This window comes from Amblyomma mixtum, chromosome 3 (genome assembly GCF_055824585.1).
Source record: "Amblyomma mixtum isolate Tamu chromosome 3, ASM5582458v1, whole genome shotgun sequence".
In the NCBI taxonomy this organism is placed as follows: domain Eukaryota; kingdom Metazoa; phylum Arthropoda; class Arachnida; order Ixodida; family Ixodidae; genus Amblyomma; species Amblyomma mixtum.
Window position 1 is genome coordinate 41,693,475 of NC_143014.1, and position 18,689 is coordinate 41,712,163.

Below are 18,689 nucleotides of genomic sequence, written 5' to 3' on the forward strand. Positions count from 1 at the left end.
GCAACCCAAGCGGCCCAGGGTCCTGCGGCACGTGGCCACCTGGACCACGGTCGCCAACGGAGCGGCCATCTCTTACTGCGCTCGGTCCAGGTGGCGGGACCAGGCGCAGCCCCTTCGCGGCGGTGACCTCCAGGAAGTGCCGCTGCCTTTCCGCGGCCTGACCCTGGAGGAGAGGGACCAGGAGCCCCCGGCCGTGTTTAGTGACAAGGAGCGGGCCGGCCTGTGTTCCCTCTGCGGCACACTTGTTGTGCACCGGCCCCGCCACGAGGCCGGTGCGCTGCATAGAGCGCGCAGGGAGGCGGCGGAAAAGCGCTTGGCGGCTGCAGCGCCTTCCCCCGCTGCGCCACTGCAGAGGGGCAGCCCGGAGGAGGCGGCCCTCCGCATCCTCCAGTCCAGCCGCCCAGACCTGCTGTCCCCGGCGGCCGAGGAGCTTTGGAGGGCGCTGCCGGCAGGGCCCCCAGCGGAGCCAGGCGCCTCGCTCCCCCAGGCGGCTCATGAGGAGCCCGTCCAGCCAGCGGTGAGCGGCCCCCCGGCGAACACCCCTCCCCCCTGCGACGACTCTATGGACCCGGACCCGGAGGTCATCGAACGCCTTCTGGCGGACCCCGGGACGGACGTTTGAGGGGGGGGGGGGGAGATGTAGGGTCTGCTCGCGGGCAAGTCAAATCTCGCGCCGCTCACCGCGGGTAGCCTCGGACCCCTTCTTCCCGAGTGGGGGGGGGGGGGGGAGCGAGGCTGGGAGAAAGCCTTTATAAGGCGAGACCGGGAAGGCTCGCGCTCTCTCGCTCTTGGACCAGCCCTGCCAAAGGACCACCTGACCCAGCTGCCACGACGACGACCGGCCCCCCTGATGTGAGAATAAACCCTTTGTACAAAGTCCTGCCTCGAGTGACTGCCTGTGCGTCCACGCGCAGAGGAATCGCCCACAAGGTGAAACGCAAATGGCGCCCGTGTGCTGTGCGATGTCAGTGCACGTTAAAGATCCCCAGGTGGTAGAAATAATTCCGGAGACCTCCACTACGGCACCTCTTTCTTTGTTATTTCACTCCCACCTTCCTCCCTTCTATTACACAAACATTCATGAGTTGCTTGTCCTGCAGAAAAAATTCTTTGCGCCATATGCAATAAGCCTCTTGACTTTCATTCAGCTTCTCTCTTCCGTGAGCTTAGAGACCTAAAATTGCCTGCCTTAATGAACACCGCCTGGTTTCAACTTGCCGAAAAGATGCAAAAAATAACCTCAGAATTCTAAGCTCTCTCGCTAGTCTCACAAACCGCGCAGCCCCCTCACAACTCGAGCTACAGAGGCTTGATGTGTTCCTCACCTAACTTGTTATGGCCCACAAATGTTATGTCACCGGATGCCGTAGTTACAAAGTGATCTTACCCAATGTGATATCGATGTGCTCTCTTGTCCTGCTTCATATTTGTATGAAGTATTTTTGCGCTCAAGCCTGTGTGCTGCTGTACTTTTTTCATGCATTCCGCACTAAATTTTTGTAATTGTTGTGTAGGTTATTCGTCGTTTTTTTTTCTGATTTTAGTTCTTGTTCGCAATCTTTCTCTCCGCCTTGCTGCAGACGTTGTAATGGAACTTGGGGCCAGTCCGGCTGACTCTGAGCAGCTTACGACCCTTGTTTCTCCCACAACATTGTCCCTCCTTGCTTGTGGAAATAAATCAAATCAAATAGAAAAATCGTCGCTGTCATCGGGGTGGCCTACACAGAAGAGCGCGCGAGCAGCGGGTCGCACAACCTCGCGACAGCAGCAGCGCCATAGACGACGCCCATGGTGCGGGAACGATGCAGGAACGGGGGGGTGGGGTGCATTCGAAGGCGCTCGCTTCTTCTCATGGGTTCCCTCTCTCGGCCTTCGCCACCATCGTTGGCCATGCATGGAAACAAACTCCGTTCTCGCTTCTCGCGCCGCTCGTAGAGCGGCACCTTCGCGGCATGACTTGTGGCCACGTCGCGCAGTCTGGTATCGGTGACATGAGGTGGTGGCTGTCATGAAAGCATGGCTATGGGTGAAATGCGATCTAATATTATCGCTTGCAGGCGGAAGGCGGAAAACGGCGAAGTTAGCGATTTTTCGAGCCTGTTTTTCTCACACAAGTGATGTTTTGCATGTTCACGGATTTTTCGAGCTGTTCGATTATTCGGACCGTTTTTCGGGCCCCGCCGAGTTCGAAAAATCGGATGACGACTGTATTACCTAGAGAGAAAGAAAGCAGGTGACGCTGCACTTCACCCACCGTGGAGAGGCGCAGGAATGCCGGGAAGATGAAGTTTCGTGTATTTGGATGGCTCTTGATTGACAATTGATTGAGTGTGGATTCAACCATAACAATTCGACTATTCTCCGACAGACCTCGAAGAAATTCTGTGAAAGTTTCGATGCCATCGTAGCACCGAACTTTCACATGCGTTAAATTTAATGAAGCGGTTAAAAAGGCAATACTGAAATAATTTATTCTGCGCAGAGAGGAGAGCATCGCGGCGCAACTACCAATTCAGAGGCAAAATCCGCATTTTCGGCCCATAACTAACCAAGCCAAAAAAAAAAAAACTCATCTTCTCGGTACTGTCGCGGTGGATGAAGTGCTCTCTAAGAAACTGTCATAGACGGTGGCGCCAGCTTTCTACCTATATAATATTGAGATATATATGGTACACCTGCCCTTCTAGCGATCGTATCTTGCCTGAGTAGGCTGGGAGAGGTTTTCCGCAGTAATTGCCGACGCGAACTGCTGGGCGTTCGGCTGCCTGACTGGTAACCAACCGACATGGCGAAGCCCTCACTTCAGATGTTTCTGGTTACAAAAAAGGTGATTCTTTCTTGCATGATGAAGAGGAATTCTATAGAGAGCTGCAGCATGGCACCACACGGTGGAAGGAGGGGAAAAGAGAGAGAACGCATGAATGAAGAATAAGGAGATTGTTTTAAATTGTAATCGTTGACTGAGTTGGTTGTCTTGTTCAACATTTTGGTGCAACGCTTTCAGCGCAACGTTACTGCTGGTCTCACAGGAGCCTGTGTTAGTGTAGTCTGAACACATGGGTTGGACGTGCTAGCGGAGCCATCATATCTGTCCGCTGAATGCGGAAGCATGCAGTAGATAAAAACAGATTCCACGTCTCCCTCAAACGATTCAGTCGAGGGGCATTCTTTGCATAACAAAATTGCTTTGCGTTTCTGTGCGCCATTTGGTCACGCGGCTTTGAGATACACTTCTCCAGCGCTTACACCGTGCTGCCTAGAGTGCAGAAATACCAATAGCTGTTCGATAGGGCACCGCGCGTATAGCGCAGCCTAACAACTGTTGTTAGCTTCACGGGTTACGCTGCACGGCGTAGTCATTGATCATTTTTGTTAGCATCGAGAGAACGATTTTCGGCACCATCCATAGCCTGCCATAAAGCATTATAAATTGGTATTCCGCCAGTGCCAGTGACATAGCTTTTCATTCTCACTGAATCCGAGCTTCGAGCATAATTGCGCGTAAAATTAAAAGAATGATGCTGCCAGGAGCTACAGAGAGGGGCGCCCAGACGCTTTCTGGAATGCGGCAGTGTTTCTTCTGGGCACGCCAACAGGAACAAAAAAATATTCCCCAGTTTCGCTGTTACTAGCATCACAGTGTTTCTTTTCCAGTAAACTCCCCATGTATGCGTTAGTCGGATTCATGTGTTTGCGGCTGAGCACTTAACGAGTAAGAGAATGCAAGCTTAAGTTAAGGCATGAATGACAATGAACAGCGCTTAGCCGCTGATACTGCGAACTCTGCATGGAGAAATCTGAATAAGCAGCATTACGCAGCTGCTTAAGCAAAGGCTCTCGTAACGAAATCTACCTCCTCGGCCATAAGGGCGCTCGTCAATCCTATGGCAACTCACAGTAAAAGATTCGGCTATGCTAAACGAAAGAAGAACGATCTACTGCTGTCGTGATTACTGAGAGTGTTTAACATTGAGGCTTGCGCGTATGTTTGATTTGTATTTGGCCTCAACGTAGCATGTGTCGATCTCTCCAGCTAAATGCAAAGTACAGTCACCGCGTGACTTGCGTTCGCAAGAAAAACTTTCATCATGTTATTTGGAGACAGTCACACAATGCATCAAACACTACGCAGTTGGACGCTGCCCATTGCGAACACAAACATAGCTTTTTGTTTCGATCATTGCGGATCGACAGAGCCCATTCTACGCTTTCTTTTGGCCTGGAGGCCGAGCAGTTCGGCTTCCTCTTGTCGTGCAGGTCGACAGCAGTGCTGAATGCTGTTTGCGTTCCACAAGTAGTGCCGTTACTTATTACTTGTAATTTTCGACCGTGGTTTTTCTTTCCGGCTTGCCTCTTTTCCCAAAATTATGAGCATTATATGCTCGGAGTTCAATACATCGCAAGCCCACGCACGAACCGAGAAGAACAATGCTGTCGACAAAAGAAAGTGATCACTTCTGTATTTGCTGAGAATCCACGGCGTGAAGTAGGGCTAGATGCTTTATTATTACGCGGAATAATGGCGCTAGCGAACGACACGAAAGAAGGGAAGCGTTCGTGAGGTCCGCCTGTCTTGTTTCCCGTTCACTGCCATTAATATTCAAGGTAGAGAACCCAGTCTCCCGAATGCACTGATTGCACCAGAAAGTGTTCGCACACATAGCAGGGGTACTCGGCAAAAGCTGCGCCCTTTGTCCGCACTTTGCGGACGGTAAGTCACCAGTCAGTGGCTACGCCCAAAATCCACGCCGTCTGTGCACGCGCTCGGGGCAGGCGGATGATGTGTATGCAGTTGTCGGTTTCAGCGCCCTATAGACGTGGCGCCTGCTGTCGCACCGTTGGACAGCTACCGACGGGCACGCACGGCGCCGTTCAGATCCGGCAGCGGTAGACGATGACCAGCGTGTCGTTGCGGATGAAGCCCGCACGCTCGTTGTGCAGCTCGGAGAGCGGCGCCATGGTGTGGAAGCCGATGGGCACGTTGCACTCGTGCACGGGCCGCCCCATCAGGTGCTTGCTCCGGGACGGGATGCTGCGGAACGACTGCTGCCGGTCCACGTGCAGGCCACGCCCCGTCTGGTCCACCACGCGCAACACGTGCTGCGGACGAGACGTGAACATTAGATGTAGCTCTCAAGCGGGACCTGCTGGGAAGAGCGGTGCTGCGGGGGAATTCGCAAAAGACGCGCTCAGGACGTGGGAAGGCACTGCCTAACGCTGTAGAAAGCAACATGGTTGCAAAACGGATGGGGCGTATACCCGTCGGTAATGTCATAAAGGCGTGCCGACCTTGTAATGCCCTGCGCTTCATCAGGATCATTTTTAGCTTTACTGGTAATGAAACTTTCTTCATGGTTTCGCATAGGGACGGAGGCGCCAGGGTCGTCTTTAGGGCAGGAAGCTGCCGTTTTAACAAGAAAGAATTCTCGCACATTTAGGTAGTGTGCTGTGTTAGGACTGTCATAAAGGCAGCGTTATTTTAATGCTGTTAAGCGCAGAGCGGAATACAGTTCCAGGCAATGGAGATTATTTGTCTATATTCATACAGAATGGATGTAATTAAACGAGATTTCTACGCTTCATTTCGTTCAGCTTCTGGGCGTGTTATGGAGGGAAAGAAATCGCTAACCTCTGAGGATTTGTGCATATCGAACAATACTGAGCTGTCTCCTAAACTAAGGCTCCGCCCTCCAGTTGCCGTAGCGCGGTCCCTCTATGGGTGGCGTGCAAAGCTCTAGCTTTGCATTACGCAGAAGTCTCATGGCCTGTCAGAAAGTATCGACCGGCCCTGGAATCACGTACAATATGAACTGCACTTACCTTTATAACTGTCTTTTTTTTTCTTTCATGCAAAACAACTTTCATATAAAATGCTCACAGGTATATATGAACCACATTTCCCAACGTTTTCAAAAACGAAGTGTAAGATCCCTGTGACGCAGAAGACAGAGTGTAACATATAACTAAACGCCTTATCCGTGGGACACTGCTACCCATTATAAACACGAAATAAATCAGCATTACGGCAACGTTAGAGAATCTTCTTGTGTCCTCTCATTCCTGTGAAAACTTTCATCATCCCCGAGCAACGCATTCTTGGCCGCATGCACATAAATACGCACCTCATCACTGCCTATCTTTCCTCTGTCGTCTCCGCCCCTCCCCTTCATGCCTCTATTGCCCCGAACGCTATGCTAATCAGAAACATACCGTCTTCCTTGCACCGTTGCCATTAAATCCTACCATTATCTATACATCTCTCCCCCAACGTGGCGGGCCTGCTTAGCCTCACAAGTTGGCCTTGGTGACTGGCGCAGGGTATCCTCGACGCTTATCGCTGCGCCGCAGTTAAGTACTTTCTATCTCTATCTTTCTCACTCTGTGCCAAATCTAAGCTTGCTGGCAAGCCAGCCAGAAATTTTAACTACATCATCTACGCACTCCTACCTCCTCAGATCATGGAACTGCTTCGAAAGTTGCAACTGAATTCATCTATGAGCCTGAGTATTTGTGCGCAGTTGTATCATTTTAAGACATTCTGAATTAATGCTAATTTGCTAGGTTTTAATTATACACTGATAATTTTCTCAAACAAATGCGAGCCCTTCTTCATTTCCTGCGATTTAGAGACCAGGACTGATTAAACGCTCGATGTTTGTTATTTTTATCAGGCGTTTTTATTGTCTGCGTATTATAGGGTTAAAAATACTTCAACTTCAAGCATGTAGCGGGTATGAGGGAAATTATTCTCTTATTTTCTGTTGCCATTTGAGTTGCAACTGGTAAATATTTCTTTTTAAGAATTACATATGGAAACATTTTTTCAACAAGCAGGTTGACTCGTTTGCCACTAGCTTTATTTCACTCCTTACGTCTGTGCATGAGCAGATTTATTTTGTACATGAAGCCATGGACCAGTACGAAGGGAATACATTGCAGTGGAGGAATGATAACGGCTGTCATGCTCTAGTGAGTCATATTCGCCCCGCACAGAAACTGACAGACTCCGGCACCACTAAAATTTAGCAGTTAAGCTTGGCCGTAACGCTGTTACTGCACAGCACCACAACACCAAATCGCTGGCATGCTACTCTGCGTAGGGAGGGGAATTTGGGAGATAAAGACAGAAGGAGAGCAGAGTGGAAGAGGTAAAAAAAAACGAAGATAAAATGCGGCCATGAAATGGGTACTAAGGATGCAATGGCGAGAATTGATGTAACCTATGGAGTGATGGAGTGCATAGTCCGTCAAATGGGCTGACGAAGTTCACTGCATGAAGAATGCATGAAGGTGACGTGCAAGTGAGTTTAAAGCTTATCAAGATGTCCAATGTCTTTTAAATATGTGAATAGAAAAGTCATTGCAAGTCTCTGTTGCCTAAGGCAGGCTAAGGGACCTAAAACTTTGTCCATTGTAAGGGGCACTGAGCAGAGCTTCTGCATGCAATGTTCATAGTACGCACGCTCGTTGGCATATGCAGGGCACTCAAGCTAGATATGCTCCACAGTTTCTATCGCGGCACAGTTGTCACAGTGCGGACTGTCCATTTGTCTAAAACGGTATCGTAAGCCGTTTGTATAGGCAGCATTAAGACGAAGTCGATGATAAAGTGTTTCCAGATGTCGAGGAATTCTGGGTGAGAGTCTTGATCTAAGATGTGGGTCGATTGAGTGAAGAAATTTCAGTGGGTACCTGCTCACTGTGGCATTCAGGCTAATGAAAAAGCAGATGAAGCGGCCCGTAAGGGCCACCAACATCGGAGATACATTAGAACTTTTTTTACGAAATCTGATGCGTCCCAGGTGGCCAAAAGTTTTGCTTCCGAAGAAATGTATCGGCTTTGGAGTTTGCCGACATAAAGGAAGTACAACGCATATTAGGCGTACGATGGCCAGAACTCTCCCCACTGTAAACATACGAGAAGCAATGTGGCAGGCGTTGACACACAGAGAATATTCCCACTACTCTCCATCCACCACATGCGTAATGGTTTCTTAACCTGCCAGCTGCCTATCCGAAAAATACAAAAGTGAAGGCCACTTCAAAATTACCCTTGCAACAGACAACATCGGGTTTTCTTAGTTGCTTTTACCTTCAGGTGTCAGTGAGCAAAAATCAGAACCTTATAGTAGCGATGTTTTTAATTCAAGCTATTGTATTTTTATAATCCTTTCAGTCACGAATTATGACCACGTCCGAGGAAGAATTTTGTTAGGAACGTACCTAGATAGCACGGAAAAAGAATTCAAACTTCTCTGATGATTAATCATGCAGTTTCTGTCAGGTCTCGACGCCTGTGTTGTCGTCTGTGTTTCCTCGTTCTCCTGTCCTGTCCCATTCACGCAGTACTACTCTTTTCGGCAATGAACCAACTATAGCCCGCAAGAACGTTCTACTCCGATATTAACTTCTGCATGATAGGCTCCTCCAGTAGGAGTATAGAAGTTGATAATGATGAAGAGGAATTCATTTCAGTGCGGGTTGGTTCTTGTCTGGAATGGTTGTCTTTTTATTTTAAATTAACTTTTTGAATGGGGGAGCAGACTGTATATTAAAAAAAAAAACGGGCGTGTGCGTCGGCTCGAAAGTGGCTCCGGTGCTAATATCTTCCTTTGCTATGTGAACAAGGCTATCATAAGTAATTTAGGGGACCATATCAAACAGATCTTCCAATATGTGGACGATTATCTAATTTTTGTTGAGAACAATGACTTCCAGAGGCACAAAGATGATAATAAGAAAATTTTTATTGTTAGTTGTTACGACTCGAATTTACCTTTTAAACTCCTGACAGAAATCAGCTGCAATTCTTACATATAAGATGGATATAAAACAGGATCACGTTTGTTAGCCTTTTTTACAGCAGTCGGAAGGGCCCGTGCTTAGTTACCGTACAGGGCATTCGAAGATAGTAAAATGTGTAATAGGTGTGTCGTGTTTGGGATCGGCAATTTCTTTTTGGCGCCGTACTTACCTCGTATTTGCATGGCCAGTCCAGTACACAGTCGAATTTGCCCTGCATTACCTGCAACAGGAGAGAAGAACAGCAGGGAATATTCCCAGCTCAATGACGACACAACGATAAACCCCCTCTTGCGAGAGAAATCAGAAGTGGCAGCAAAAGTTGTCTATTAATTCTCAGGTATAGCCGATAACGTTTTTATGGAGGTGACGTTTGATTTCGATTAAAATATGGAGTAAGCTGGCGTTTCAGATTGCACAAAAACTTCATGCGCGAAAGTCGAATCAACAGCCTTTCGAAAGTTTTGAATGGGCGCACCGATATACGAGTCCGAATCGGGTACTTCTCCGATGATAGCTGATGCTTGAATGCTCGTATAGAGGGGCCCAGAATGGCGAGCATTTCGCTCACTGTGCCGAAGCTGAGAATAAAATGAGCACAGTTTTCGAAGTCGGATTATCTGCAAGCCACGCGAGAATTGTGCATGAGTTATGAACCAAGCTGAATAAGAAAACGCACTGACCAGCAAACAGGATGGCGTTTCTACACCTCATACACTGCCCAAGTAAGTGGAACATTGCATGCCGCCGATGGTTATTTTGTGCGAAGGTCGATGGTTGCTTGTTTTCGAAAGGTGAACCTTTCGCTTGCACAGTCGCCGGCAGCTGAGCCGCTGCGTGTTCTACCACGTAATGTCTATTCTCGTTTCATTGCTGAAGCGTCGTTCCAGACTGAGGTTTTCCCTTCACATATTGGTCATGCTGCATTTTTCATGCTTTCCAAACAAGTTAAAAGAACAGAAGCCTATGAGCGAACTGGAGAGGTTGGATATCACTCACGGCATATACAAAAATATTACCCGGCATTGCAGAATAACTGCGCGAAGCAAGCGGAGAAACATACAATACTTAGTTTTCAGCCGTTCAAGTATGTGTAGTTGATCTTCGACGCGTCATAAAACAAGAGACTGCAGAAAAGAGGAACGGCAGTGGCTTAACAATGTCGCGAAGCAAAAGTTCGCCTTGTACTATCCGTAGTCAGAACTGCGGAGCTTGAGATCCGAGCGAGCGAGGAGCTATGCGCTGCAAATATCTCAACGGATATTTCGCCGAAAGCGCAAGTGAGCGGCATTGAACGCCGAACCACCAATTCGTGTTAATCGTGTCTCGCGTCTGGTACCTGCTGCACAGTATTTCATTGTTTTCCTGCAGAAGCCTTTCAATCTGTGGCAACCTACTACCGCTGTCTTGCGAGAATATGACAGGACCGAACATCTTTTAACGATGCTATAACAATGAACGACTTTGGAAAACGATGGCGACAAATCGCAGTTTTGGGCGCCCCAACCAGGACACCACTGCAGTCACAACATGATTTGCGCGTTCACAGCGGCAAAGACCAGTGAAAATGCCTACCTGCAGGAACAGTGACAGGTGACTCCCGCGGCCCTCACCGTAGCCGTTGAGGTCGGCCATCAGGCGCAGCTTGTAGCCGGGGACGCCAGTGTAGAAGGGCGCGCTAACGACCCGTGCGATCTCTCCGCTCTCCTGCTGCCTCCGCAGGACGCTGTAGGGCTTAATGTACCACACGAATTTGCCTTGCGACCAGGACCGCGACAGCATCTCCTCCAGCCTCGAGTCTACGCCTTCCTGCCAGAGTGCATGCTCGCGTCAGCATCGGTTGCTTAGCCCTGTGCTATCGTGCCATTGAAACTGGACAATAACAGGCGCGAAGCGCATGGGAAAGGCGACCTGTACACTTAGATTGTTTCCTCTTGCGAAACGTTATCATCATAGACTAAGGCTCGTATACATAGCCAGGCCCTCTTCATATACCTCTTCCAAAGCACCGTCGCCGTCGCAGGCTTTCACTTTCACTCTTGCCTAGGTTGCCTAAGTTTTTTGGATGGTCTCTGCCTGTTGTCTTCTGTCTTGAGACCTGTCATATCATAAGCAGCTGCTGTCAACAAAAACGGATGCGAACGCATCTGCGGTAGAGAGCGACTAGAAGAAAAAGAAGATACAGCGAGCTTGTAATTCGGTCTACTTAGTAGCGTGAGCGACAAAGCGCACCAGAAACAATAACAATGACTATAGAAAAAGGAGGAAGAGGGCCGAGTGCTGAATAACCCACATTCTGAATCAGCCGTCGCAATAAATTCATTTTCTGCTAAAAAAGCTGCATCTGATATTTCCGACCGTTACTGAATGCCTGCCACCCTACAACTCTCATACCAGTTTGAACAACTAAAAATGGATTCTCGTTTCGGCAAAGTTCACAACTCTTCCGAGTTGCTCCGTTTCCGGACTCTTACCGCCATCCGTTGACATTGCTCCTGACCATCGTGTACCCGCGATGTCAGTATTCGGAGTTGCTCTTGGAGATTCTGCTGTTCCCGCAGCATGCCGGTCATTTGCTCTTTGATGGCGTTCAAGCTGCTCTGCAGTTCCAGGTTTTGCTGTGTGCTCTCGGTCAGCGCTTGGCGGAGAGTCTCCATGGAGCCATTGGCTTTCTGCAACGCGGGCTCGCTTTAGCACAGAAACCAACAGTACTCGCACAATGAAATTGTATCGTACGCACTTCTGTGTAGGTGAGAATGAAGTTCATGTGGCTCTCCAGCGTTTCGTGGCGTTCGAGGTCTTCCTGCGTGCCCTGTTCAACAAGCAGCACGCGAAATTCATCACCAGAAACGATAATGACTCCTGTAGTGGGCGCTCAAGCGTCCACTGCTTTTGGCGAGGCCACATTTCAGGCCTGCGTTCATTGAAAGATGAACGAATAAAATCTGACAAGGCTGGAACAGGATTTCAAACACTGCGCGAATCAAATCAATTAATGGCTCTGTAAATTTAGCAATGATGTTTCCAGTTGCAAGAGAAGTGTATTTAGACTGGTTTGAAAAGCGCCAAAACAAACTTTTCCCTCGAGTGCTAGCATGCCAGTTTTCTTCTTACGAGTTCCTTATCTGCTGCCGCTTCATTGGCCATTCCAGCTTTGAAGCTGGTCAGACAGTCCTTCACATTTTTTCCTAGATCCACGCATACGATATATTGTGATGAAGAGGATTAGATGGCCAGTTATTTTCCTTTTCGGGGAGAAAGGCAAATTTTAAATTTAGCGCAGTTTACAAGCTCCGAGATATATTATTAGTTGCAGTGGCCACACATAAATACTAAGCCCCGTAAGCGTTGTCACTTCAGCTAGAATAATTTTAAGTGATTTAATTTCAACCGTTAATGACTAATTGAATTAGTCCACTGAAACCATTCAATGATTATTTGACTCTTGTAACTTGCTTTCTGACCTTAAAAATGCCAGGCTACCTCTTCCTATGGTATCAGCATTACTTTTCTATGTGATCAGGTCCTCTTGGCGTTTTAATCACGTTTTTTTTTTGTCTATTTTACACCACTCACCACATAGGTATGAGCCTTCACGGGATACATAGTGTGTTCCCAGACAAGTATGTATACTTCAAAGTGGAATTAAAGGTCTATTATGTTAGCTTTCACAGCTACTCTGCTCTCCTTCTTAAGTTCACCATGCATGATTGAATTAATCCCTACATTAGCCGCGATGATATGCTCTTGCATGCGCCGGCTTTTCTTGGCAGATGTGTACCGCTTTCATTAGGACAGCGCTGAATTCCTCTGAGGTGAGTGAGTGCATGCTGAACTCTGACGAGGTTAGCCTCCCAGGGAATACAGTGCCTACATTACTGCGCCCATCCCTCTAGAGAGTCGTAGAGTTGAGCATAACATTAAGGGACGTACGCATGGTTGCTATAAAAAAAGCAAGAGAAAGAAAGAGAAAGGTAAAACAGCAAGGAAACAGTAACTTTCTCCGCAAATTTTACCTCGTACGTACACCCCAGTACGGAGAGCCTACACGTTCGTCGGCCTGGGGAACACTGATGCCGGAGTACGACCGGGACGGGAGAGTCCATCAGCTGAAAGCGAAAGAAAAAAATGCAGGACAATTTAGCGTGATTAGGCCAAAGGGTGAATATAGGTTCTCTAGCACTTCGGTTTTCGCTTCGGCTTCGGTTTCGGTCGAGGCTATGTTTTCAAAGTGAAGCAGGCGACAGACAAACATAGGCGAAATCGTAGAGGGCGAGCGTTCGTGCTAACGCACTAAAACTGGAGGGGATCACAAAATGAACAAGGGAGGGGAAAACCTCAGGTTGCTTGAACCAACGTTTCGACAAGGGGACTTGTCTTCGTCTGGGCAAAGCGTTCATCATTGGCAGGGATTAAATAGGGCCTTCGCTCCGAGGAGGAAGGCCCCGGGGGTGGGGAAGGAAAGTGGTGTGAGAGGGGATGCGTGTCAGGAAGGGGAGGGAGGTGAATCTTGATTCGTTAAGCTGCAATAGTGGAAAAACTTCCGGGGGGTGTGTTATGAACAAAGGCTTTGAAGGGGCTGCGACGGGGGGGAGGCGATGGGTGGACCTGGAAAACTCAGATAAGAGGATTAGTCAGCGTGGTACAGGGAAATGAGAACAAGGCAAACAAAATAGGCTGGCACTGGAAGGACAAGGCAGGGGGGGGGGGGGGGGGGGGAATGGCTCGAGTTCAGAGAAAGCCAAAAGGTGGGGCGGAGGGGGTAACAGGACACTTAAGCTCCACCTCAAGTAAACCCACTAACTTAAGTTAGCCTTAAGTTAGCATTCACCCATTTACGTAATGGATTTGCTTACAATCCGGTGGGCAGGTTGTGCTGGCGTCACAAGGTCACGTGGTCTAGATGGACCACCTGCCACCCAGGCGGGTGGCACACGGGTATTCAACTCTTCAAGGTCGCAGAGGGACCACAAAGATAGTGGCTAAAAGTCTGAGTAGAAGCTCTAGTGCTAGCCCACTTTATTGGTTCATAAACAAGGTCATTCGTGCAACAAAGCTAATTTTTCAGTGGCAGATCTCTCATTATCTGGCGCTCTTCGAATTGCAATTAATTCATCTTGCGTCACCAGTTCAGAAATGGAGCAGCCACAACTCGCTGTATTTTCCTGAAAACTTCACACTGTTCAAGACTGCCTGCCTGCCTGGTTTGCAGTTTTCTTCGTTTTCTAACGGAATATTTATTTATTTGTTTAGTGATACTGTAAACCAGTACAGCCTGTTCTATATGAGTAGATATTGGAGAGCTCATCATTCTTGTTTATGATATGAAAAAAAAATGCTGAAGTTCGCCAAAGAAGCAGCAGTGAAAATTATAAAAAAGATAGAAAAAAAAACAATCGTTCTTTGCGAAAAAGAAAAAAAAAACAAAGAGCAACATCACCGTGCCACCTTTGAAATAACATTACAATGTTATCGGGGAATACGTCGGCGGACGTGGTCGCAACATATGCAGAAATGCATTCCATGTATATGGCAAGTGGTGAGCTAAGTCGGCAGGAATTGTTCCACGGATAGGTTATAGCAAACATTAAAGGTCAGGTTCACCAAAGCACGAAGTGGGATACTATCAGGAGGGTGCGCGCACTGGGTTCGTCACGAACCCAGTGCGCACGCACTGCTTGCACGCAGCAGCAGCAGCGGACGGATCTAAGTGCCGTCAATAACTGCTTCCATCGAACCTGCAGGCGTTTTCGCCGATCGTGCCAAGCCTCGCATCGCCGGTGCTGCTCACATCACCTGGGAGCGTATCAATATTACCGGCCTATCACTGAACTTCGAGTCAGCTGATCCAACGACGGGCGGTCGAGTTATAAGAAGAACACCGGGGACGACATTGCCACTTGCACGCAGCAGCAGCAGCGGACGGATCTAAGTGCCGTCAATAACTGCTTCCATCGAACTTGCAGGTTGGTAAAGTCTGCGCTTTATTCATTAATAACTTTGATACTTCCGCTGCTGCTGCTGTTGCTGCACTGATATATTCTCAATATGTCGGAGTGTTTGTCATGCCATGAAGAAATAGCTAGCGATGGATTGTCTATTACATGCATATCATGCCGATATGCATATCATATTGGTGAATGTTCCGGTGTCACTGCTAACCAATATCGCAAGAAGGCCGACTCTTTAAAGGCTAACTGGAACTGTAGGACTTGTGAAAATGCAAAGAAACGGAGTGGATCGACTTCCACAACACCGGAAAATCCTAACCTTGAATCCAAGCCGAATGACATAAACGAAAAGCTTTCACTGCTTGTTCCTCTAGTGGCTAAGGTTGAGGCGCTTTCTGAACTGATATCAAAGGTAGATGGAATTGAGGCGTATATCGCACTTGTGTCTGACAAGTATGACAAAATTCTAGAAAAGCTGGACGCTCACGACAAGGATGTTGCTGATATGCAAAAAAAAGAGTTGCAGCAATCGAGTCTGGCAACTTTCCTTACGTCAAAGACATGAAGCTTCAGCTAAACGATCTGGAGCAATACAGCCGTCGAAACAACCTTGAAATTCACGGCATGGTCAAGGATGATAATGAAAACCTCTTTGGGAAATTAAATGACCTAGCATGTAAACTGGATCTACCTGAACTAACGGATTCGAATTTAGTCTGTCCACCGCGTGCCAGCAAGACCGGGTAAAGACTCCGTTGTTATTGCACGGTTTTCATCAAGCAATCTGAAAGACAAATGGATGCAAATTCGCTCTCAGCTTCAGACAATATCGTCAGACCTATGGTTTCTAGACAACCTTACGGCAATGAACAAACGTCTTTTGTGGCTAGCGCGAGCAAAAAGAGAAGAAAAAGGCTATCGCTTCACGTGGCAAAAGAACGGACATGTGCTTGTGCGAAAGGATGTAGGTACCGGCATCATTCGGATTCACACTGAAAGTGATCTCGAAAAACTGGTGTAAAAAGAAGTTGTAATTGCTCATGCGCCCAGTACGTCAAGATGGAAACGTTACCGCCGCAACACTCTTATCATGATGCCGTATCTTTCGGCACTGCAGTTTCAAAAAAGGAAAGGTCTCGCTTTTATTCCTTCCATCACTTAAGCGTGCGTAGTTTAAGTGGCAAAAAGGATGAATTAGACCTACAACTGGCCTCGTTGAGCCACGACTTCGACATCTTAGCCTTCAGCGAGACATGGCTCATTAGCAGTCGCCACACAGTAGATTTTAACGGGTATTCATGTGAAGCAGTTTGCAGAACAAACAAAAAAGGAGGAGGCGTTGCCCTTTTCGTTAAGCATAACTTATCTTATAAGGTCATGTCGGAGCACTGCTTTATAAACCCTTGCTTTGAATCCCTTTTCATAAAGTGTCATTCTTTCATATTTGGTGTAATCTATCGCCCTCCATCTGGTCAGTTTGACGATTTCTGTCGTCTTTTCGCACTTATGCTGGATCAGATGGCAATGCTGAACATGCCTGTTGTAATCATGGGCGACTTTAATATCGATCTTTTTCAAGTGTCTGATCGTCCCCGGGAATTCACGGATCTTTTAGCATCTTGTGGTTTTGTTAACATTATTGAGGCCCCCACTAGAATTACAGAATCTACTGAAACGTTGATTGACTTATGTTTATCTTCCCATGGAAAAAATGAAATAGAAGCTGGCGTTTTAATGAGTGATATCAGTGATCATATGGCGCAGTTTTGATTTCTCCCGAATTTTTCCTCATGCCAAAACCGGAAAACCGATCCAGTTATTTCGAGGCGGAACATTACGAAAAGCAACATTAGTTATTTCCGCCAGCTAGTAGCATCAGTAGACTGGAGCGCTGTTATATGTTTAGAAGATCCGAATTCGTTCTATAACCAGTTTCTGGAAGGAATGATTAAACTTTATGACAGTGCATTTCCTTTGGTAATACACAAAAAGAGCAAGAAAGGAAGAAAGCCGTGGATAACTGAAGACCTGCTGCGCAGAATAAAAGCCCGTAATGAACTCTTTGAAAGGTTCGTATCATCGAGAGACATAGAGATATTAAAACAGTTTAAGAAATTGAGAAATAAGTTAGGGGCCGATTTAAAGAAGTCTCGTATGCGCTACTATACTGATAAATTTGCCAGTATTCACTTCGATCCGCAAAAAAACGTGGCGCACAATAAAGAGCTTGTTGAGACAACCCGCTAACTGTATGTCTAATGAAATTGAGTTAGGTGAGCAGTTATTCAGTGGTATAAGCCTTGCAAATGAATTCAATCGACATTTCCTAGATTTTGGTGCCGTGAACTCAACATCCTCTCTACAAGCTACCCCATATATTAAACATAGTATCCAGAACACCATGTTTTTAAAACCTGTTACTCCCGCGGAAATTGTCAGCATAATCAACGATATTAAGAATAGCTCTGCGTTTGGTTTCGACAGGATCAGTGTGTTGCCAATTAAGGCTGTGGTAGATTTGATATGCGATGTGCTGTTTCGACTGATAAATCTGGTGTTTGCGACTGGTGTTTTTCCCGAAAAAATGCAAATAGCAAAAGTCTCTGTTATACACAAAGGAGGAGCTCTGAACGATATAGGTAATTATAGGCCTATATAAATTTTGCCATTGTTCTCAAAGGTAGTAGAGAAAGCTATTAACACTAGATTGATTAATCATCTAAATACACACAACCTACTATCTGACTGTCAATATGGATTCCAGAAAGGCAAATCCACTAAGTCAGCACTACTAAAAATTCGAGATAAAATTGTTAACAATATTGAGCAACAACTGCACACCGTAGGTATATTTTTAGACTTTAAGAAAGCATTTGATTCCATAAAACATGACATTCTGTAAACCAAATTACCTCATTATGGCATAAGAGGCCTTCCACTTAAACTGATCCACAGTTACCTAACAAATCGTAACAGTATCGTTTCAGACACCGGAGCGATAAAATTCGGTGTCCCGCAAGGCTCCATTCTTGGTCCTGTAATTTTTCTCTTATATGTAAATGACATAGTCTCACTTTCCAAACCCAAAACATTATTCTCTATGCGGATGATACAAATGTTTTCTTTTCTTCTGATGATTTAACATCTCTCTGCGTAACCGCAAATATATGGCTTGAGAATCTGTCTCAGTGGCTTCAGGCTAATCAACTTAATTTAAATGTGAAAAAAAAAATATTTTATTTGGTCCTAAAAATAAGCGGGCCAATCTTGCGTATACACTGAAATTTAACCTGCATACTTTAGAAAGAGTATCCGAGCATAAATTCTTAGGGGTCAAATTTTGTGAAAACCTTCTCTGGTCCGAACATGTAAATTCAGTAAAAAGTAGTATTGCTCAAATGCTGGGGATGCTAAACAGAATTCAAGCTTACCTTCCAAAGAACCTAAAACGCCAGCTATATTTCGCCTTAATTCATTCCCAGTTGACGTACTGTCTACTTGTTTGGGGCGTAACTTCAAAATCTAACCTTAATAAATTATATCTGATGCAAAAGAAAGGTTTAAGATTTATTCATGGCCTATCGTCTTATGAACACGTGTCTGAGTTTTTGTTACAGATGGTACATTGAAACTTGAAGCCTTGTACTACCAGCGGCTTTCCGAAGCTATCTATCTAGAGGTGAAAGCAAATAGCGAACTTTTCCGTTCTACTTACACTAAGAATTTACCTTATTACACGTTCAGACACCACTCCTTTGTTAAACCTTTCATTAGAACGAATTATGGTATGCAACTGCTCAAGTGGCAAATTCCTAACTGTTTGAATCTTTTCCCGCCTTTAATCGAAATTATTAATCGTTGTTCTTCCCTGATTTCGTTCAGGAAAAAGGGGAAAATTTATTTTCTGTATAAGTTGTAAGCATACCTACAGTATTT

General features: G+C 46.5%; 1 protein-coding gene across 5 annotated transcripts in view; it reads right to left on the reverse strand.

The window, feature by feature from the left end:
* Positions 1–4,473: 4,473 nt before the first annotated feature.
* The window catches only part of LOC149349880 (TNF receptor-associated factor 5-like), a 29,235-nt gene continuing 15,019 nt past the window's right edge, over positions 4,474–18,689 (reverse strand). For 4 of the 5 annotated variants that reach the window (XM_089578859.1, XM_089578860.1, XM_089578861.1 and 1 more), the window contains exons 3-8: positions 12,819–12,911; positions 11,543–11,614; positions 11,277–11,474; positions 10,378–10,611; positions 8,975–9,025; positions 4,474–5,100 (exon numbers count right to left, since the gene is read on the reverse strand). In XM_089578859.1, the coding sequence (XP_089434985.1) occupies positions 4,873–5,100; positions 8,975–9,025; positions 10,378–10,611; positions 11,277–11,474; positions 11,543–11,614; positions 12,819–12,911 (876 nt within the window). In that variant the 3' untranslated portion in view covers positions 4,474–4,872. The remainder of the gene's footprint in view (positions 5,101–8,974; positions 9,026–10,377; positions 10,612–11,276; positions 11,475–11,542; positions 11,615–12,818; positions 12,912–18,689) is intronic. The other variant, XM_089578862.1, reaches the window with a different exon arrangement.